Source organism: Macaca mulatta, chromosome 5 (assembly GCF_049350105.2).
Source record: "Macaca mulatta isolate MMU2019108-1 chromosome 5, T2T-MMU8v2.0, whole genome shotgun sequence".
Lineage (NCBI taxonomy): Eukaryota > Metazoa > Chordata > Mammalia > Primates > Cercopithecidae > Macaca > Macaca mulatta.
Genome location: NC_133410.1, coordinates 15,028,428 through 15,050,235, shown reverse-complemented (window position 1 = coordinate 15,050,235; position 21,808 = coordinate 15,028,428). Strand labels below are relative to the sequence as shown.

General features: G+C 44.6%; 2 protein-coding genes across 21 annotated transcripts in view; both read left to right on the top strand.

Moving 5' to 3' along the window:
* Window positions 1-11,662, top strand: part of PROM1 (prominin 1) — a 116,234-nt gene extending 104,572 nt beyond the window's left edge. For 8 of the 19 annotated variants that reach the window (XM_015138021.3, XM_015138018.3, XM_015138022.3 and 5 more), the window contains 4 exons: window positions 17-40; window positions 460-528; window positions 8,809-8,845; window positions 10,525-11,662. In XM_015138021.3, coding sequence (XP_014993507.1) covers window positions 17-40; window positions 460-528; window positions 8,809-8,821 — 106 coding nt within the window. In that variant the 3' untranslated portion in view covers window positions 8,822-8,845; window positions 10,525-11,662. 19 annotated transcript variants of the gene reach the window in all.
* Window positions 11,663-16,648: 4,986 nt separating this feature from the next.
* FGFBP2 (fibroblast growth factor binding protein 2) lies at window positions 16,649-19,698 on the top strand. Of its 2 annotated transcripts, XM_015138015.3 has the most exons (2): window positions 16,649-17,468; window positions 19,258-19,698. In XM_015138015.3, the coding sequence occupies exon 1, from the start codon at window positions 16,783-16,785 to the stop codon at window positions 17,446-17,448; it is 666 nt and encodes a 221-aa protein (XP_014993501.3). In that variant the 5' UTR covers window positions 16,649-16,782; the 3' UTR covers window positions 17,449-17,468; window positions 19,258-19,698.
* The last annotated feature ends 2,110 nt before the right edge of the window (window positions 19,699-21,808 follow it).

Below are 21,808 nucleotides of genomic sequence, written 5' to 3'. Positions count from 1 at the left end.
TTTTTGTATTTTATAGTGTTGAAACTATACCCATGAAAAAGTAAGCCTTTTTTAAAAAAACTATATTCTTAGATGGGATGGGGGAGGTTTATATTATTATGTAATGGACCTTAAACATTAAGTTATTGGCATCTTAAAATTACGTAGAAACAGCAAATCTGTCCAGGCAAAAATAAATTGCAATGCCTCTTCAAAAGAGGGCTGGCGCAGGGAAGGTGCTCAAGAAATCCTTCATGAATTAATGAAAGTTTTATATGCTAAGTTTATTAATCTATAAAGTAGTCATTTGGTCTTTGAAATTTAAAAGGAGCAAAATGTAAACTACTCATTTGTCTTGTTTTTAGATTTAACAAATTGTTACATACTTTTCGTGACCATTACATTGTCTTTGTAATCCATGATGTAAATACTTCATCTGAGAGATAACATGGTGTTTTGGTGTATTTATTTTTGTTACAGTATGGAAAATGGTAATAATGGTTATCATAAAGATCATTTATATGGTATTCACAATCCTGTTATGACAAGGTAAAGCAAAGTGTGGAAGTGCATGCCTGTTCTGTGATAAACCGTCTCATCTCCTGTATATCAGCACGGAATTTTCTGCATGCTGTCGATGCCTTCACTTCTCTGTGTGTGATACTTTATCAATGCTAGTCTCCAATCATGCTCTACATAGTGTTCTATGATGCCATGAGTTTAAATGTTCAGTCGATTTCTAAACAACGGAATTATTCAGCAACTAAAATTTGGTGTCATCTTAAAATGCTATGTATGGTTGTAGATCATTACAGATTAAATGCATGCATACCTTGCATTTAGAATTTCTCTGCACCAAATAAACTGAGTAGTTACAGTTTTCAAAGCCCCTTCCTTCCTTCCTTCCTTCCTTCCTTCCTTCCTTCCTTCCTTTTTTCCCTTCCTTTTTTCCCTTCCTTTTTTCCCTTCCTTCCAATAAATTAACTGTAACCAACCAGAAAAAGAACCCCAATTCTTCCTCCGAAATCTTTATGAATTTACGTTCTCTAGAAGTTAGGAGCTTCTCTGGTTCTGGATATGTTATATATCAGGTAACTCTGAGCTTTGCTTGCCAGAGGTCAATCCTCTTCTGAGGCTCTACTAAGAATTCAGACCCACACGTCAGCCAGGGACCTATCTGCTCAGAAGAGGTGGAGCCATAGTGTGCAGGGCAGCAGGGCCACAGTGGGCTGTCCTCTTCAGTGGGCGTGGTCCTTCCCATGCCCATGCAGCTGGCCCCCTAGTGCTGCCCCGAGCCCTGCTCCACACAGTGATGTCTCAGATGCAAAAGCGTGAGTCTAACGGTGCATGGGGGGGGATCCACCTTAGAAGGCTCATGCTCCACATGGGAGGCGTCCAGTTAAAAGTGCCCACATTCAGGGAAGCCCACAGCTTTGGCTTCACACCAGGTATTTCTATTTAGAGCCTCCCAGGCCAGAAGCTGCTCATCAGTCAGGTACATCCTTATCTTAAGCAATATTACCTAATAACAGTTGATGCTGCACCTTGGTCAGATTTCAAGGTGAACAGAACCAGAAAGTCATAAAATTTGTCCTTTCAGAAGGATAAGTGGCTTCCTGGACTTAAAACTTGGAACATTGTAAAAAATTCAGAACTTTTCATTATAATTTTCCATTTAGGGGAAGAGAAGTTACCTGAGTGCATTCCAGCTGCTATAACGAAATGCCTTAAACTAGGTAGCTTGTAGACACCAGGGTTTATTTCTCACAGTTCTGGAGGCAGGGAAAACAAGACGAAGGTGCCAGCAGATTCGGTGTCCGGTGAAGGACCACTTTCTCATAGGTGGCGTCGTCTTGCCAAATCCTCACATGGCGGAAAGGGCAGGCTGGCTCCTTGGAGTCTCTTTTCTAAAGGCGTTAATGAGAAACTAATGAGGGCCCTGCCTTCATGACCTAAAGCATCACTGTGATTACGATTTCAATGTATGAATTTTAGGAGTGCACATTCAGCTGAGAGCAGAAATGGTGATAATAACAAAAATAAAGTTCTCGGTCAGGCACGGTGGCTCACGCCTGTAATCCCAGCACATTGGGAGGCCAAGGCGGGTGGATCACGAGGTCAGGAGATCAAGACCATCCTGGCTAACGCGGTGAAACTTTGTCTCCACTAAAAACACAAAAAAGTAGCCAAAATGTGGTGGCACACGCCTGTAGTCCCTGCTACTCAGGAGGCTGAGGCAGGAGAATCGCTTGAACCCGGGAGGCAGAGATTGCAGTGAGCCGAGATTGTGCCACTGCATTCCAGCCCGGGTGACAGAGGGAGACTCCGTCTCTAAAAAAATACAGTTCTGAAATGGCAAATTGACTTCATCTCATCTCATATTTCCAGTACACAAGGCTTGGTGGCTAGAGTGCTGTATTGTGACAGAGTTGAAGATAGAGTTAAGTATCAATTAGCCAGGTATGCTCTGGGGATAGCAGACAGCACGGCTGCCTGCATAATGTCCTGGCCTTCTTTTTCGTGGTGTAGCATGCTTGGAGGGTATCTTACATATATGGACTGAGATTTTCAAGATCAGAGGACAGCTGTTCTCAATTACCTTGGTTGCCCTAACATCGGATCTTCTAGGACTACTCTGAATTTGTAGAATTGCTTCCTGGTGCTTGCCTGTTGGTTGTGAAGGCACTGAAAGTACTCTCTGTTCTAAGAAGAGTCATCCAGGCTGCATGGAAGATGCTAGAGAGAGAGACGCAAGCCTGGGTGGAGGTTGCCACAGGCAGATTTTCTGGAAGCAATGCTGAAATGGAGTTTGGAGTGCAGGATGTTTATGAGGATCCATGGTTGTGAAAGAAAGGGGGAGAAGTTGAGGTTGGCCTGCCAAAGCCTTGGCCCGGCTGGTCAGGAGCTCTGGATCAAGCATGGCCTGTAGGGAGTTGCCCACATTGGGCTCAGCTAAGCCTTTGCAACCCCATCTTCCCCCAGAGCGGTAGGCTCTGACAACTGGAGGTTCTCTGCTGGCCATGCTGCCCCCAGCTGGAGGCAAGTCATTCTTAAAAGGGAATCTAGAAGGCACAACTCCATGGCTCCCTGAGAGGCAGATGCACGGGTAGGCCTGGAAGAATGTGCTGCATCCAAGAAATCCTCCCACAATTGAAAGGGAGGTGTCAGTGTGCAAGCTGGCAAGACAGCCTTTGAGATGCCAGGGTCCTCTCCGCACACCAGTACTGCCACAGACCTTTGTCACTGAGGCATGATCATCACAGCCAACCGGACTCTGGCTAATTCCCAGCTTCAGATCTGAGTGCTGGAAATAGGCAGGCGTCAGCTGTCTTCTGTCTTACGCCACCACGTGAGCCCTTTCCTACAAAGGAGGGTAGATTTCCAGTTCTAGCATCAATAAGAGAATAACCGAGCACCTATTTAGTGCCACAGATGTCCTGTGTATAGCGTCAAAGACTTAATTGTCTAGGCTCAAGAAGCTTGTTGTGGCTCTCCTTATTTACTAGTTTTTACCCACATTGCTGGAACAGCATAAGATTTGCTAACTCTTGGATTTAACTTGCTGCACAAGAAAAAAGACATGATAATGATGGAAAATAGGAAAATGTTAGAAAACAGCCCTAGTCGGTGTTGAGAAATGCCACTCTTCTCACTTGCTAATGAACATTTCATCTTGGGCTGTTAGCGTTGACATTCAAACTAGATTAAATGCCTTCGTTCTGTTAAATACATAAATGAAGCTTTAGGATGATTCTGTGGTCATTCTTACTACAACAGACATTGGAAGGACTTATCCTTGTTAAGGGCCTAGCACTTCACACATCTGTGAAGCCTGGGACTAGGGATATACTAATGTTGGGTGACCTTCCTTAACGGTCCACAGTATATTTGAATTTTTTTCTACTTTCTATATTCTGTGTTCTACAGTAGAGCTCTAAGGGCAGGTTGAAGTGTTTTGTTTCAATAAGAGAAAAATCCCAAAGACTGACACCGTATGTGAGTTTCGCTGAAGCACCTTTCATGGTAACAATTAAATTGAGACTTGTTTTCCTTCCTGCACACCCACCTCCAGTGGGAGCCCTGGCAAGTCTCCTGGATGTTCAGCCTGTCCACAGGCAGTCAGTGAAGAATCATAGTTTTGATTTGGTTTATTTGCAGAAGGTTAGGAAATGACAGCCCAGAAGCTCTAGGGACATTGGGACACCTTTCTTTTCCACCCAGACCCTCCTAGAGGTCCCAGGGGTCTGAGTTGGAGTGGATCCTTGCTCTGCCTCCATGTGTCATTATGGAAGTGCTATTTAATGTCCTTGAGCCTCAGTTTTCTCACTTGTAAAAGGGGGGAATAATAAAAGCTTTGAGGCTGGGTGTGGTGGCTCACGGCTGTAATCCCAGCATTTTGGGAAGCCAAGGCCGGCAAATCACAAGGTCAGGAGTTCAAGACCACGCTGGCCAACGTGGTGAAACCCCATCTCTACTAAAAATACAAAAAAAATAGCCAGGCGTAGTGGCAGGCACCTGTAATCCCAGCTACTCGGGAGGCTGAGGCAAGAGAATCACTTGAACCCGGGAGGGAGAGGTTTCAGTGAGCTGAGATCGCACCACTGCACTCCATCCCGGGCGACAGAGTGAGACTCTGTCTCAATAAATAAATAAATAAAAATAAGAGGCTTGTTTGCATAGGGTTGTGAGGGTTCAGTGAGGTAACCAGGCAAAATATTCACCCTTTGACCACTGTGAGCCCTTATTTAAGGGTTTGCGGTTCACTATAAAAACCATAATCTTTTCTTATTACCCTGGCATTTCCGATGGAGGGAACCCGAAGGTGATTCAGAAGATAACTAAGTGTGGCTCTAATCTGTTAGCTGAGCCAGCTCCACTTAGCCTCCATCGATGACACCGACTGGGCTATGGATATTAGCAGACACCTCGTGATACCGTCGTACAAATGAACCCGAATTGATGCCTCCTTCACATGGCTTGAGACTGTGATTTTCCCCCAGTGTTTATCGCCAACAGTTTTCAGGTGTTGGCTGCATTTCAGGACAAAGCTAGGTTTAAGAGGCAAATGATCAGTGTACAGAGAAGGTGCTTGGCTATTTTAGAAAAGCCTTCTGGCTGGGCGCGGTGGCTCACGCTTTTAATCCCAGCACTTTGGGAGGCTGAGGAGGGAGGATCACTTGAGCCCAGGAGTTCAAAACCAGCCTGGGCAACATAGCAACACCCTGTCTCTATAAATGAAAAAAAAAAAAAAATTCATTTTAACGTAAGAATGAAAGAAAAGCCTTCTGCAAACCAGGACGTTAGTACTTACCAAGTGTGGAGCAGTTTGATAACTAATATTGCTTCATGGAGTGTTTCCCAGGAGAATTCTCTTAAGTAAGAACCATAAAGTGGGGTGCTTCTGAGTGGCAAACTCAGTTTCATGCACTAGTTTTTTTTGTTCCCCTTTTCTTTTATCTTTGTTATTTCTTAAACACTCACACACATGTATACACACACATACTGTAATTAGTCCCTTATACATACAGTCTGTGGTTATTTGCTTTTGATTGAAGGAAAAGTTAATAGACTTTCATATAAACCTACGTGAGCCTGGATTTTCTTTCCAACGATGCTTCTGTCTGCCACACAAAGTCTCCAGAGCAAGTGGAGGCATTTTCATTTCAGGAAATAATGATTTCCAAATCTTCTTCCTGGCCTTCCGTGGATCACTAGAGGTCACTCAGATTGTGATCTTTCTCCTGCTAGGGAGTTCTTTAGAGAGAGAGACAGATTGAAAAAAGAAAGAGAGAGAGTGTGTGTGTATGTGTGTGTGTGTAAACTTATTCTGTCTAGCTCTGACTTCAGAGATCAAGGGAGAAAGTTGCTCCACGTGAAGCCACAAAGGCTTGAGAACAACCGAACACCAGTGTTGGTCCGGTAGCCCCAGGAACGGGGCAGGATGGCCACCCTGCCTCATCCTGCACAGTCCTCACATTGGCCCTTTATGGCTATCATCACCTCCCTGTTATCTGTCTTTTGCAGATAGACTCAGGGACGTGTAGGCCATGCCCAGGTCTCCACAGCTAGCCAGGGCCAAGCTAAGATTTGAGCTATTTCTCCTATTCTCCCAAAGGCAGGTGGGCAAAGAAAAATTCCCAAAACAGGTGGAAAGACCACAGAATAATTTGATTATTTTTCCCAGTCTTCACTCTGAAGACTACCAAATTGGCAGAAAGAGGAACAAATAAGAGGCAAATGTTGCTAGAAACTCTAGTTTATCTGAAAAGGAGAGAAATCTGATTTTAATATGAAATTACCCTTTTTAATGTTAGCAAACAATGTTGAGAAAAAAATACCATGGGGGCCCAACAAAATATGTCTGTGAACCACCTTCTTGCTAGTTCTGCTGCAGATGGTGTTCATTGTGAGTGCTGTTGTAGATTCTTTGTTGTTGTTGTTGTTGTTTGAGACACAGTTTCACTCTGTCACACAGGCTGGAATGCAGTGGTGTGATCTCGGCTCACTGCAACTTCCGCCTCCTGGGTTCAAGCGATTCTTGTGCTTCAACCTCCTGAGTAGCTGGGATTACAGGCTCACACTACCATGCTCAGCTAATTTTTCTGTTGTTAGTAGAGATGGAGTTTCGCTCTGTTGGCCAGGCTGGTCTTGAACTCCTGACCTCAAGTGATCTACCCCAAAGTGCTAGATTACAGGCATGAGCCACCACGCTTGGCCAGATTCTTAGATAGAAGTAGGAGGGGTTCGCATGGCTGCACCTCTGCAGCCTGGAGGAGGAAGCAGGTGGATCCCAGGGAATGCTACATGAACAGCAGCTGACCCTCACCTGGGTAGGTTCTGGCTGCATAGGTCTTGGGTGCTTGGAACCCCTTCCCTTGTGTGATGTTTTAGGTTCTTCAGGGACCAGGACCTTCCTTTTTCTGTGAAGGAGATAGTGCATCAGTGACAAACAGATTCCACCTCCTGGGCCAACTTCTCTCTGTTGATCAGGTTGCCCAGAGCCCTGTGTTGATTGAAATCTGGAGGTTTAATCCAGACTGACTCAAAAGTGCTGTCATCAGTGTGTGATGTCCACTCTGCGGACAGGAGAGTCTCAGATGTCATGCACTGGCCTTCTTTATTTTATTACTTTTTTGTGTTGGGCACCCAGGAAGTTATCATTCAGAGCCCAAATCCTAATGGCCTGAAGAAAAGTATCTCCAATTATGGTCTCATCTAAGGCCCTTTGTTTCTCTTACATCAGGATCTTCCAGGATTAGTTTTAGTTACTTGCTATAGTTTCATTGTCCCCTCCAAAACTCATGTTGAGATTTAATTGCCGTTGTCACTATATTAATAGGCGAGACCTTGGACAGGTGGATAGGTCATGAGAGCTCTGCCTTCATAAATGGATTAATACCATTATCATGGGAGTGGGCTCCTGATAAAAGGAGGAAGCTCGACCCCATTCCCTATCTGTCTCTTGCACTCATTTGCCCTTCCACCGTGGGATGATGCAGCATGAAAGCCCTCACCAGATGCCAGCACCAAGCTCTTGGACTTCGTGGCCTTCAGAACTATAAAAAACATTATTTTTTTTTTCTTTGTAAGTTACCCAGTCTCTGATATTCTGTTATAGCAGCAGAAAACAGACTAAGACACTGCCTAAATTGGTTTGTTTCGCTCATTTCCTGCTTCTGAGGTCTCCAGAGTTCCATCTCTTCCAGGATAGGATGGATATACTGTCTGGAGGAGAGGCACTGCTAGGCAAGAGGAGAAGAACCAGTGATCCTGTTAGTGTGTGCAGTATCCCTCTGCTCAGTAAGGCAAATGTAGATATTCTTTAGAAATGATCGCCAGAGCCTACAGTCCTTCATAATGTTCAGCTCCAGGTCCTGGTGAGGTGGACAGTAACAAGAGATTGAACCAGCCCCTGCTTGCACCCTTTTCCAGGGGCCCTTTGAGCCCTTTCAATAAAGAGTTTGTTTCTTTACCGAAAGCATAAAGAGTAGTGCAGGAAGAGGCACACAGAACCAAGCATGTGCACTTTCTCAAGTGAAACACTTTAGAAGGAATGTCTTGCCTGGCAGGTGCCCTGATGTCCTCTGTGCACATCCTCCCCCAACCTCATGTGTCTGATGCAGCACTGGAGTGAGGCAAGGTGGACCCTGCAGGTTCAGGGGGGTTGTGATCCACCCAAAGTCACAGTTGGGGAGGGTGGTGCCCGAGTTGAAACTGTAGACCTTCCAGATGGAGTTCACTAGTCTCCCCCTGGCGTATACCTTTTGATTGTCAAGGCCATTATCCCGGAGTCACTTTAGAGGACACTAGGGCTACTGTTGATGGTTCACCCAGAGAGCCACTTAGAGGCCATATGCACTGCCTGATCTTACACCCAGGAATTTGTAGTTGTAATAAGGTCCCTGCGGAACTTCCATTTGCTTCTGTCTTCTCTCCTAGAAGCAGACTTTAGAAAGACTCCTGTGGTAGACTGGTGTGTACTGCGGTGTTGCTGCTGGTCTAATGTCTTCAACATGTATTGTTAGTGACTCTTAACACTTTTAACCTTAGATTGTGAATATTCATTTATATGATATTCACATATCATTTATATGATAAACTGTCATAGTCTGTTTATCCTCTTTATCTTCTAGTCTCTTTTTAAAAGCGATACAAACAGAAGCTAGAGTAACATGTTTTGTCGGACACATTCTTCTTGATAAACTTTATGAGGTGTGGTTTATATTCGTCTGTACCTTTAGTAACAGGTCTGCTTCTTAGCACAGAGGTGATGAAACCACCCACAGCTTTCCTGGGGTTATTATATTTCTTTATTTTTTTGTTTTTTAGCCCATCACATTGATAGCTGATGTTGAAATTGCTTGAGGTAAGTTTGATGCTTTCGTTGAAGAGAATCTATAGGACTATAGTTTTTAGTTTTTAGAACATCAAAACATAGCTATTCCTAATACATTAAGTGGGAAATCTAGGTCAGTATATTACACATGATGATTTTATATATCCAGTCCACCCTCTGTACCTGCAGGTTCCACATCCACGGATTCAAGCTGTGGATTAAAAATACTGTAAAAAAAGTTTTTTAAATAACAGTACAAAAATAAAAATAATAAAAACAATACAGTATAACAACTACTTACATAACACTTACATTGTATTAGGTATTATGAGTAATCTAGAGATGATACACAGTATGTTTAGGTATTATGAGTAATCTAGAGATGATACACAGTATGTTGGAGGATGTGTGTAGGGGTCCTGGAACAAATCCCACATGGATCCTGAGGGATGACTGGATATATAGATACGATACAATGACCTTCTCTGTATATACATACATTGCTATATAAATGTGTGTGTATTTATATATGTATATACACACACACACACAGTAAGTATGTGTGTATATTTTAAAAAATAAGTTTTTTTTTTTAAGTAAAAAAATAAGGGCTGGCACGGTGGCTCACACCTGTAATCCCAGCACTATGGGAGGCCGAGGCGGGTAGATCGCTTGAGGTCAGGAGTTGGAAACCAGCCTGGCCAACATGGTGAAACCCTGTTTCTACTTTATAAAGTTAGCCGGGTGTGGTGGCAGGCCCCTGTAATCCCGCCTGTAATCTCAGCTACTCAGAAGGCTGAGGCAGGAGAATCGCTTGAACCTGGGAGGCAGAGGTTGCAGTGAGCCGAGATCGCACCACTGCACTCCAGCCTGGGCAACAGAGTGAGACTCCATCTCAAAAAAAAAAAAAAAGTTTTTTTAGAGTAAAAAATAAGCCAGGCATGGTGGTGCCTGACTGTAGTCCCAGCTACTGGGGTGGGAGGTGGTGGTAGAAGGATTGCTTGAGCCCAGGAGTTCAAAGATGCAGTGAACCATGATTATACCTGTGAAGAGCCAACACACTTATGCACTCCAACTTGGAAAATGTAGTGAGGCCCTATCTCTAAAAAAACAAAAGAACAAACAAAAATCTAGAAATCTGTGTACCAACCACATACCTTGAGTATTATAGACTTAAAATTTTTTTCTGGCTGGGTGTGGTGGCTCATGCCTGTAATCCCAGCACTTTGAGAAGCTGAGGTGGGCAGATCACTTGGGATTAGGAGTTCGAGACCAGCCTGGCCAACATGACGAAACCCTATCTCTACTAAAAAATATAAAAATTAGCCTGGCATGGTGGCAGGTGCCTGTAGTCCCAGCTACTTGGGAGGCTGAGGCAGGAGAATCACTTGAACCTGGGAGGCGGAGGTTGCAGTGAGCCAAGATTGCACCATTGCACTCCAGCCTAGGTGACAGAGTGAGACTCCCTCTCAAATAATAATAATAATAATAAAATAAATAAATAAACAAAAACCACAAAGTTTTTTTCTATATTGCTATATTTTAACAAATTGTTTTGCAACAAACATATTGTTGTGCCTCTTGAACGAGTTTATATTTTCCTTAGTTCTTAGGCTCCTGGTGGGGACCATTTTAGGATTATGCATTCTTGGTTTTCTCTTTATTAATTCAAAAGCAATATCTAAAATTGTGTTTAACTTTCATTTCAGCATCAGGATACTCAAAGTGGAAAGGATCACAGATTTTTGGTAGTTTCTGGGTCTACAAGGACTTTCCAAATCCAGGAGGAATGCCAGTGGCAACGTAGTGACTCAGGCGGGCACCAAGGAAACGGCGCCATTAGTCTCTGGGTAGTGCTTTAAGAATGAACACAATCATGTTTATAGTCCATGGTCCATCACTATTCAAGGATGACTCCCTCCCTGTCTATTTTTGTTTTTTACTTTTTTACACTGAGTTTCTATTTAGACACTACAACATATGGGGTGTTTGTTCCCATTGGATGCATTTCTGTCAAAACTCTTATCAAATGTGATGGCTAGGTTCTAACATATTGCCATGTGTGGAGTGTGCTAAACACACACCAGTTTACAGGAAAGATGCATTTTGTGTACAGTAAATGGTGTATATACCTTTTGTTACCACAGAGTTTTTTAAACAAATGAGTATTATAGGACTTTCTTCTAAGTGAATAAGTCACCATTGACTTCTTGGTGCTGTTGAAAATAATCCATTTTCACTAAAAGTGTGTGAAACCTACAGCATATCCTTCGCACAAAGATTTTTATCTATTATACTTTATCAAAGATTGGTCATGTTCCATTTGGAAATGGCATGCAAAAGCAATCCTAGAGAAACCTGCGTAACTCCATCTGCAAATTCAAAAGAGAGAGAGAGATCTTGAGAGAAAGAAGTGCTGTTCGTTCAAAAGTGGAGTTGTTTTAACAGATGCCAATTACATCTGTAAGTGTACAGTTTAACAGAGTTTTCTGTTGCATTAGAATAAACATGAATTGGAGTACAGCTAACATGAATATCATCAGACTAGTATCAAGGGTTCTAAAATGAAATATGAGAAGATCCTGTCACAATTCTTAGATTTGGTGTCCAGCATGGATGAAACCTTTGAGTTTGGTCCCTAAATTTACATGAAAGCACAAGGTAAATATCCATTTGCTTTAGGATTTTCATGTTGGATCTGTCATTATCAAAAGTGATGAACAATGAAAAACTGGTCGGACAAAATTTAACATTGACGTAATGAAATTCCAGATGTAGGCTTTCCCCCAGGTCTTTTCATGTGCAGATTGCAGTTCTGATTTGTTTCAATAAAAAGGAACTTGGAAATCATGGTCTGTATGTTGCTTCCTTGAGTAGATCCAGCGACTCACAAGTTAGATGATGAAATTTGGGCATATATTATTTGTGAATTTATTCCATTACTTATTATTAAAGGCCCATTATACAGAAGTAATTCAAGGTCAAGGTAAAGGTCAATGTGGGCTTTTTTTTTTTTAGATCTTCTTCAGGTCTAAAGTCATCATTTCCTAGGGAACTGTCCAGGTCACAATACACACAATTGGATACCAACTATGGGCAAACTCTGCTTTGCCTGATGTACTCCTAAACATACACAAGTAAAAATGAATGTCTTTAAAACAACACACAAGAGGCTTGCAATTTAAACAAGACTATGTAGTGTATAATTCTTCAGAGGAAATTACCTCCTAACTTCCCATTTTTTGAAAACCTGATTTTTCTATCGCCCATTTAAATAGTTCAAGTTATTCAAGCCAACTTAATACTCGTAGTGTCACTCTTGCAACTTTTATTTATTTATTTTTCAGTATCTCAAATCACCAAACACAGTGGAAGGATATGGTCCTAAAGTTCTTATCTTTGCTAAAAAAAAATCAGCCTGGCTGGGCACAGTGGCTCACACCTGTAATCCCAACACTTTGGGAGGCTGAGGACAGTGGATCATGAGGTCAGGAGATCGGGACCATCCTGGCCAACATGGTGAAACCCCATCTCTACTAAAAATACAAAAATTAGCTGGCAGTGGTGGCACGTGCCTGTAGTCCCAGCTACTTGGGAGGCTGAGGCAGGAGAATCGCTTGAACCTGGAAGGCGGAAGTTGCAGTGGGCTGAGATCGTGCCACTGCACTCCAGCCTGCTGAGAAAACGAGACTGTTTCAAAAAAGAAAAAAAAAATCAACCTTTCCTCAACCCAACTGCACACTCAGCCTGGTAGTACAACATGTTTTCTTTTTTTCCCTCTCTTCGGAAATAATTTCCTTGAAAGAATTATCTACACATCTCTATGTCCACTTTCTCATTTCCACTGGTTCTTCAGCTCCTGGGACCTGGCTTCTGTCCCCACCACTCCTGAAGGGCTCCTGTCGGGGTCTCCGAGGACTTGACTTTTGTGAACACATCCCCTTTACAAAGATCTCCCTTCAGGCTCCCAAAGGAGCCCTCTCCAGTGTCTTCTTGGGGCATGGCTGTCTATTCCTCAGTCTCCTTCCAACACTCATCTCTCCAGTTCTTAAATTTAGGTGGCATTCATGGGTTCTCTCCTGGTCCACCCCTCACTCTCTCCTTGAGTGATTTCATTCACTTATCACTTCACCTGCTCCCTTTGGTTCTCTCATCACATAGAGCTCTGGCCACCCCTGTGTTCATGACATGTCTCCACCCAGATGCACCTTAAACTAGAGGTTGGCAACCTTTCTCTATAAAGGGTCAGGCAGTGAATATATTTCGCTTTCTGGGTCATGTGGCCTGTGTTTCCTCAACTGTGTTGTAGCTCAAAAGTAGCCACAGGCAATACGTAAGTGAATGGATATTGCTGTGTTCTCCAGAAATTACAAAAGCAGGCCACATGGGCCACAGTTTATAGCACCTGCCTTAAACTGCTGTCCTGACCTGCACATCCGCACAGGTTCTCCCCGCCATGTTCCCTTTCTTGAATTTCTCCACCTTCACCCTCTCACTGGAGCCGGAGGAATCTCTTAAGTCTGCTTTCCCTCTCCCTTCCATCCACCCTTGGTCACCAAGCCTTCCTCTCCATCCCCACTGATGATCCTGTTACAGTTTTCATAATGTCTCTTGACTAACGAGGCCTTCCCCTCTTTCTTTTAGGCTTCCAGCCCCCTGAGTTTTGGCTAAACATATGGCTACCTTGTGGGGACTATATTTCCCAGCCTTCCTTGCAGCTAGATGTGGCTGAGTGACTAGGCTTAGGCCAGGAGTAAGTGAAGTGTCTACTAAGACAAAACTGCAGATCCTGGACTTGTTCCACTGGCGTGGCAGCAATCAAACAAACCTTGGAATCCATGTGTTAAATTTGAAGAACTGCCAGGCATGAATCTGGAAGACTGGTTCATAACAGAGAAGGTCTTTTTGTTACAGCAACTCAACCCATACACAGCCAGTTTGCCCACTTCCCTCCCTGTCCACAGCCTCCCTGTCCACCAATCCTTTCTCAACACAGCAGTCTCTTACAGCACAAATCTGATCATGACACTCCATGCTTAAAAGATGAACAAGCAAATAACGAGAGAAATTGAGCTGGGCATGGTGGCTCATGCCTGTAATCCCAACACTTTGGGAGGCCAAGATGGGTGGATCATCTGCGGTCAGGAGTTCAAGACCAGCCTGACCAATATGGTGAAACCTTGTCTCTACTAAAAATATAAAAATTAGCCGAGTGTGGTGGCATGTGCCTATAGTCCCAGCTACTCAGGAGGGTGAGACAGGAGAATTGCTTGAACCTGGGAGGCAGAGGTTGCAGTGAGCTGAGATCGCACCATTGCACTCCAACCTGGGTGACAGAGCAAAACTCCATCTCAAAAAAAAAAAAAAAAAAAAGAGAGAAATCACTGCCTTCAAGAGTATTAAAGCAGGATGAAGTGATAGAGGAACAGAAGAGCTCATTTACATTGTATAGCGAGGGAAGGCCTCTGTGAAGGTGGCAGGGAGAAGTTAGGCATGCAATGTTCGGGAAAAGATATTCAGGCAGTGAGCACGACTAGTGCAAAGGTCTTGAGGCTTGGTTTGTCCCAAAAGCAGAAGGAGGAAGAGCGTGATTAGAGCTCTTATGATAAGTTCCCATTGAAAGGTAAACTCAGCCTCACTAGGGCATTGAAAAGGGCTGGCCATAACCTCAGGGCGGCTGGATGGGTCTAGCAAGCTGTTGCCTGCAACACTGTGGTGGGTGGGAGAAAGGAGGTTGGAGCTGAACACCTGTCTTCCTCTGGCCACGACATGGAACCTGGCTTGGAGTGCTGTTTACTCCAGGGGCTCCTGAATCGGAAGCACACGAAGGGCAAAGCTCTATCTCAGAACTGGCCCTGTGGATTGGTACAGGGGCTGTGCACCCCACCCTGAGTCACCTCTCCAGCCTGATTCTCACCACTGCCTCCTTGCCCTTCACATTTCAGCAGTCCATAAACCTGCACTCCAGGAGCACTCCTTTACAGGAAGCATTGCCCTGCCTTAAGAACCTGCCCTTGGCCAGGCACAGTGGCTCGTACCTCTAATCTCAGCACTTAGGGAGGCTGAAGTGGGCCGATCACTTGAAGTCAGGAGTTCGAGACCAGCCTTGCCAACATGGCGAAACCTCATCTCTACTAAAATCACAAAAATTAGCCTGGCATGGTGGTGGGCACCTGTAATCCCAACTACTCAGGTGGCTGAGACAGGAGAATTGCTTGAACCTGGGAGGTGGAGGTTGAAGTGAGCCAAGATTGCACTACTGTACTCCAGCCTGGGTGGCAAAGTAAGGCTGTCTCAAAAAAAAAAAAAGAACCTACCTTTAGCCGGTTGTGGTGGTTCACATCTGTAATTCCAGTGACTCCAGAGGACAAAGAAACAGAAGGATTGCTTGAGGCCAGGAGTTTGAGATCGGCCTGGACAACAGAGTAAGACCCTGTCCCTAAAAATTAAAAATTAAAAATTTAGCTGGGTGTGGCAGCCCAAGCCTGTAGTCCCAGTTACTTGGGAGGCTGAGGCAGGAGGAGTGATTGAGCCCAGGAGTTGGAGGCTACAATGAGCCAGTCAGCTATGATCACACCACTGCAATCCGGTCTAGGTGACAGAATGAGGCCCCATCTCTTTAAAAAAAAAAAAAAACTGCCTTTTACCCTTTCTCAACCTGGCAAGTTGACTGGCTTGTCTTGAAGGTTTGGCACCACTTGGAAGCTTCCTCTGCTCCCCACCTGGGGTGACGCCCTCTTCTGGGAGGCTCTCACTACTACACACACAGTGGCTGCCAAAGCTCAGTCGACTTTAGTTCCAGCGCTACTAGGTCTTCTCAGGACTCAGGTTATCCAGGCGGAAGGAAGGCCGTGCCAGGTACCAACTACCCCACGTGGGATCGCCAAGATAAATCCTTCACATTCAAACTAGTCCCACAACGTCCGTCAACCCTATCCCTAACAGCAAATTGCCACCTTTAGTCCACTCCACAGTGCCCTCTGGAAAGTCATCAAAAGACAGTTATGACCATACCAAAATATGATTCTTGACACAGAACCAAAAGTTATTTTCAATTTATTCTGGTTTTTTTTCTATTTTTAGAACAATAATAATGTTTAAAATCATATTTTTCTGGGACATAATGAAAACTGTGTTATTTCAATTGAATTTGAAATAGAATTCATGGTCTAAAGTAGACTGAATCCCAGTGTGAACATATATTTGCATGCCTTCCTGGTCATTCAGTTGGTGCAATTGTCAGGCGTGCAATAAGAAGAGAAGTGAGCATTGCAGCACTGTGGCCTGTGGCCACGGTGATGGTGGGACAGCCCCACAGAGGCCACACCAGGTGACTCTCAGCTCGGTGGGTGGGAGGGGGAGTGTCTCTGTGTCCCTCTAGCACACACATCCTCACATGGCCTCACATAGTCTTTTTTGCATTTGCTAGGCCATCTCAACACCTCGGCTCACAAAATTCTGGCATCCTTTGGATTATCTAAACCCATGGTCCCCCAAGATGGGGATTCCAAGGAGCAGGGGGGAGCCTCAAGGCAGCCCAGACTCCCAGCTACAAACCTCTCTTTCCAGAATTCCACTGCCACACCTTGGCATATACCAAATGTTGACAAAGAAGGCTGTTCCCGTACAAGGGCCAATTTTAGAGCAAGCTCCCTGTGGTTGGAAAACTGTAAAACCCTCAACCCCAAAGCTGTGTGTAGTGCTTTATGTGTGACAGGGCCGGGGCAGATCTCTCTGATGCACTCAGGAAAACCATTCCCTTTGCTTGTGGTAGGTGGCCCCTGGTGGCTGCTCTGCCCTTGCCAAGTGTCTAAGGTCTGTGGGCATGTTTCTCATTTGCTGTGAAACACCTTCCCCACCCTTGCAGAGAAAGAGTCTTTTGTGCAGCCCCCTTTAAAGGGTGACTCGTCCCACTTGGGTTCTGTCTCCTGGTGCAGGGTTGCAGGCAAGTTGATTAGAGCATCGCCATGAAGTTCATCCCCTGCCTCCTGCTGGTGACCTTGTCCTGCCTGGGGACTTTGGGTCAGACCCCGAGGCAAAAGCAAGGAAGCACTGGGGAGGAATTCCATTTCCAGACTGGAGGGAGAGATTCCTGCACTATGCACCCCAGCAGCTTGGGGCCAGATGCTGGAGAAGTCTGGCTTCGCGTCGACTGCCACAACACAGACCAGACATACTGGTGTGAGTACAGGGGGCAGCCCAGTATGTGCCAGGCTTTTGTTGCTGACCCCAAACCTTACTGGAACCAAGCCCTGCAGGAGCTGAGGCGCCTTCACCATGCATGCCAGGGGGCCCCGGTGCTGAGGCCATCCGTGTGCAGGAAGGCTGGGCCCCAGGCCCACATGCAGCAGGTGACTTCCAGCCTCAACGGCAGCCCAGTGCCCAACCAGCAGCCTGAGGCTGGGACGCCATCTCTGAGGCCCACAGTGAAACTCACAGAAGCAACACAGCTGGGAAAGGACTCGATGGAAGAGCTGGGAAAAGCCAAACCCACCACCCTACCCACAGCCAAAGCTACCGAGCCTGGACCCAGGCCTGGAGGGAATGAAGAAGCAAAGAAGGCGGCCTGGGAACACTGTTGGAAACCCTTCCAGGCCCTGTGTGCCTTTCTCATCAGCTTCTTCCAAGGGTGACAAGTGAAAGACGCCTACAGGTAACACCCTTTCCTTTACTCACATACAGAGACTACGTGAGCGGCACTTAGCACTTTCACAGCTACTGCGACCACATCAGAGTCTCAGCATGTGTTTGGGGGTGGGTTTGAGGCTGTCTGTTGCAGAGCAGAGTAGATGAGGTGGTTCATCAGGGGTGGCACTTACCCTGGGGATGCACAAGAATCACCTACAAGAAGCTCTAAAAATGCTGGTGCCCAGGCCCCTTGCCAGACGGTTCCATCTATGTCTCCAGCATAGCAGAGCAGGAATGGATACTTTTAAAACGCTCCCCCAAGTGATTTGAATGTGCAGCCAAGGTTGAGAATCTCCTTGTGATGGGGCAACCCCACTGTTAAACTTAGGCCTTTGGAATTCTGCCGGGTGATGTTTCCCACTGAACCAAGCCTTTGCTGCGGCTGTTTGTGGCCGAGGTGCTATGTCACGGTGGAGGTGTCGCCACACCCCGTCTTGTTTCCTCTCCTGCAGTTGAGTTAGGGTAGGGGGTGGTGTGCACCGAGGAAAGTTTGAGTCAAATAATCTTCAAAGTCTTTCTCACAGCTCTCAAAGCCTTTCACTGTTTTTTGTTCATCACAGAAGAGAAAATCGAATTAATAATAACAGATTTAATCAACTCCAAGTATTGCTTTTAAAAGACCAAACTTTTTCTTGTGGAAATAAAGCTTAGTACTGATCTTTCTCCTTAAATGCAGCAGCTTTCATTAGTTTTATACATCAGCAAGGAGTTCATTGACATGGGATTCTAGTCTTGTTCGTGCACTTTGAGTTTAAAAGGAGAGTTTCTGAGGGTTTTCATATTATCCATGTCAGAAAAATAGGAAGAAAGCAGATTTCCTGATAAGCAGCACTTTGATAACTAATACCACAAAACAAATAAGGCTTGTTCTAATAGCGCCCGGGCAGCAAGAAATGTCGGGTCGCGCCAAAGTTGTTCTGGTGTCTGCTGCTGTGGGCTGGAGATTTCCTGCTTGTTTAATGTCTCAGATCGGTCCCAGAGGAGAAAATGGACCCCTTAAGCCAAAACAAAAAAATTACTATTGAGGGGAGGTGCTTGTTTTTTTTTTCTTTTAAAAGTTGATTTTTTTGGTCTTTCCACAAATAAGACACACAAATCATTTGAAAAATTCAAACACAACAGAAAAACACAAAGAATTTTAAAACTTCATCCATAGTCTCACCACACAGAGATAAACAATGTTAACCATTAGAAGAGTACCCATTTAGACATCCATCTATGCATATTTATACAGACAGATGTGCAGCTTACATACAGATGCATACAGGTGCTAAAGCTTGAAACAATATCTTGATCCTGCAGATGAGCCGCGTAGGACTACTGTATTAGCTTGCTAGGGCTGCCATAGCAAAATGCCACAGACTGGGTGGTTTAAACAGCAGAAACATATTTTCTCACAATTCTGGAGACTGCAAGTCCAAGATCAAGTGTCAGTAGGATTGGTGTCTTCTGAGGACTCTCCTTGAGTCATAGATGGCAGCCTTCTCACTGTCATTCCTCTGTGTGGATCTGTGTCCTCATCTCTTGTTAGGACACCATTCATACTGGATGAAGTCCCACCCTAACAACCCCCTTTAACCTTAACCACCTCCTTAATGGCCCCTATCTTTAAGTACAAACACTCCCTGGGGTACTGGAAGTTAGGACTTAAGTCTACGGTTTTTAGGTTTGGGGAGGGACACAGTTCACACAATTCAGCCCATAACAACTAATAAAGAATTTTTCATCCTTTCCTTTTTTTTTTTTTCTTCCAGAGCTGACCTCTCCCTGACAGAGAACCATCTCTTTTTGTGTTATGCCGCTTTCAGTCCAACGTTCTCACACAGGAAGAAGGGAGTTTCTAACCGGATGCAACTGGCCAAATTCTTGATCTGCAGCTTCTCTGAAGTTTGGAAAAGAAAGCTTCCTTTCTGGAGTTCACAGAGTTCAGCAATATGATAGGGAACAGGTGCCGATGGGCCCAAGAGTGACAAGCTTACACATCTACTTTTTTCTGTAGAAGTTTTGGTTTGTTGATCTGAGCCTGCTATGAAAGTTTAAATCTGTAAGCATTCATGAATTTCCAGTTTAGCCTTCTGAGCAAGACATGAATTTGTCACATTTCATTGCATGGCAACATGGACTTGGAGTTAGAGGAAGTTCAGTAAATAGCAGCCATGTGTGTGCAAAATAAAGGAATGATTTCAGAAATACGATTTTAATCTTCTTAATGAACGTGATACCTAGATGCTATAGAGATCATGGCTACCCATTAAGTCATGGTGTTTTATTCAGGCTGCCATGATGCATTACACAGACTAGGTGGCTTAAAGCAACAGAAATGTGTTCTCTCACAGCAATGGCGGCAAGAAGTGCCTCAAGATGTCACCAAAGTTAGTTTCTCCTGGAGGGTCTGAGGGAAAATCTGTTCAATGCCTCTCTCTCTGTTTCTTAAAGTTGCAGGAATCCTTGACATTCCTTGGCTTATAGACATATCACTGTAATCCCTGACTCTGTCTTCACATGGAATTTTCCCTTGCGTGTGTGTTCACATTTCCCTCTCCTGATAAGGGCACCAGCCATTGGATTAGGGCCCATCCTAATCAAGAATGACCTTGTCTTAACTCCATTGTGTCTGCAAACACCCTATTCCCAAATAAGATCATATTCACAGATTCCAGATGGACATACATTTTTGGCGGGCACTAGTCAATCCAGCACAGCCACCCTGCAGCAATAGCAGCTAGCCAAAAAGGTAGAGAAGTGAACCTGAAACAGAACAACCCTGTACACTCAGCAATTGAATTAATCAACAGAGTTGGAAAGGACGGAAGTTGGATTTTACTAGACATACGCAAAAAGTGACTCATTCTGTTCTTAATTTCATATTTGTTTTACTTAAGAACACATTAATAGTCCACTCTCTGTCTTTTTTTTTAACGGCTATTTATTTATGTGTTTATTTTTTTTGAGATAGAGTCTCACTCTGTCACCCAGGCTGGAGTGCAGTGGCGCGATGTAGGCTCACTGCAACCTCTGCCTCCTGGGTTCAAGCGATTCTCCTGCCTCAGCCTCCCAAGTAGCTGGGACTACAGGCATGCACTACCATACATGGCTTATTTTTGTATTTTTAGTAGAGACAAGATTTCACCATACTGGTCAGGCAGGTCTCGAACTCCTGACCTCAGATGATCCACCCGCGTTGGCCTCCCAAAGTGCTGGGATTGCAGTTGTGTGCCACCACGCCCAGCTAATTTTTGTATTTTTAGTAGAGACAAGGCTTCACCATATTGGTCAGGTTGGTCTTGAACTCCTGACCTCGGGAGATCTGCCCACCTCGGCCTCCCAAAGTGCTGGGATTACAGGCGTGAGCCACTGTACCTGGCCCAATAGTCCACTCTTGATGTACTTAAATTATTTCCCCATCTAGCCCAGCAGTGCCTAACCCTAGCTACATAATGGAGTCACCTGGGGCAACTTTTCAAAAACACTGGTGCTTGGATGTCAGCCCCAGAGGTTACGGTGTAACTGGCGAGGGATAGGGCCGAGCATGTGCAATTTTACATTTCCCCTGGTGACCCTAATATGCAGCCAAGGTTGAGAAACACTGCCCTTGATTCATTGAATTAGAATCTCTGGGGTGTATCCTAGGTCATCTCCAGGCAATTCTATATGTAACCTGAGTTGAAGACTACTAATATTGCCTCTATACGTAGTTCACACAATTAACAAATATTTATTCATCATCAACTAGGTCCTAGGCACTGTGCAAGACATTGGATAGGGGAGAGATGAACTAATTGACTAGGTTGCACATCTTAGAAGTGCAGTGAAGTAATGGAAACCAAGACAACACATTGACGAGTGTAAGAGATAACATAGAAGGCTGTGGGTGGGGGGCAGTCAGGGTACGTTTGCTGGGGTTGAGTTTCTAAAATATATATACATCAAACATCTACTGTGACATACCAAGTCTATTTCTTATAAGGGCTCTGAGCCTTTTACTTGCCCCCTCATATAACTCTCACCACATCCCTAAGAGGTAAATAGTTTTATTCCCAATTATAAATCAAGGGACTTGAAAGCCTGGAGAGGTGAGTTACACACAGCTTGTAAGAGTCAGGACAGCAGAGAAATCCAGGTCCACCTAATTCTAACGCTCATGGTGTTCAATTTATAAATATCACAGGGTAGGCTGGGATTTGTCACAGACCATTTTTCACCAACATTTTAAACTAAGGTCACCACATAGCTGACCAGTGATTTTAATGACGAAACACAATTCAAATCTGTGCTACCCAAAGGGTGACAGGTGGGCCAGAGGCA

Excerpts from the sequence above, each read along its gene's own strand:
- FGFBP2 (XM_015138015.3), top strand. The coding sequence starts at position 16,783 with ATGAAGTTCATCCCCTGCCTCCTGCTGGTGACCTTGTCCTGCCTGGGG.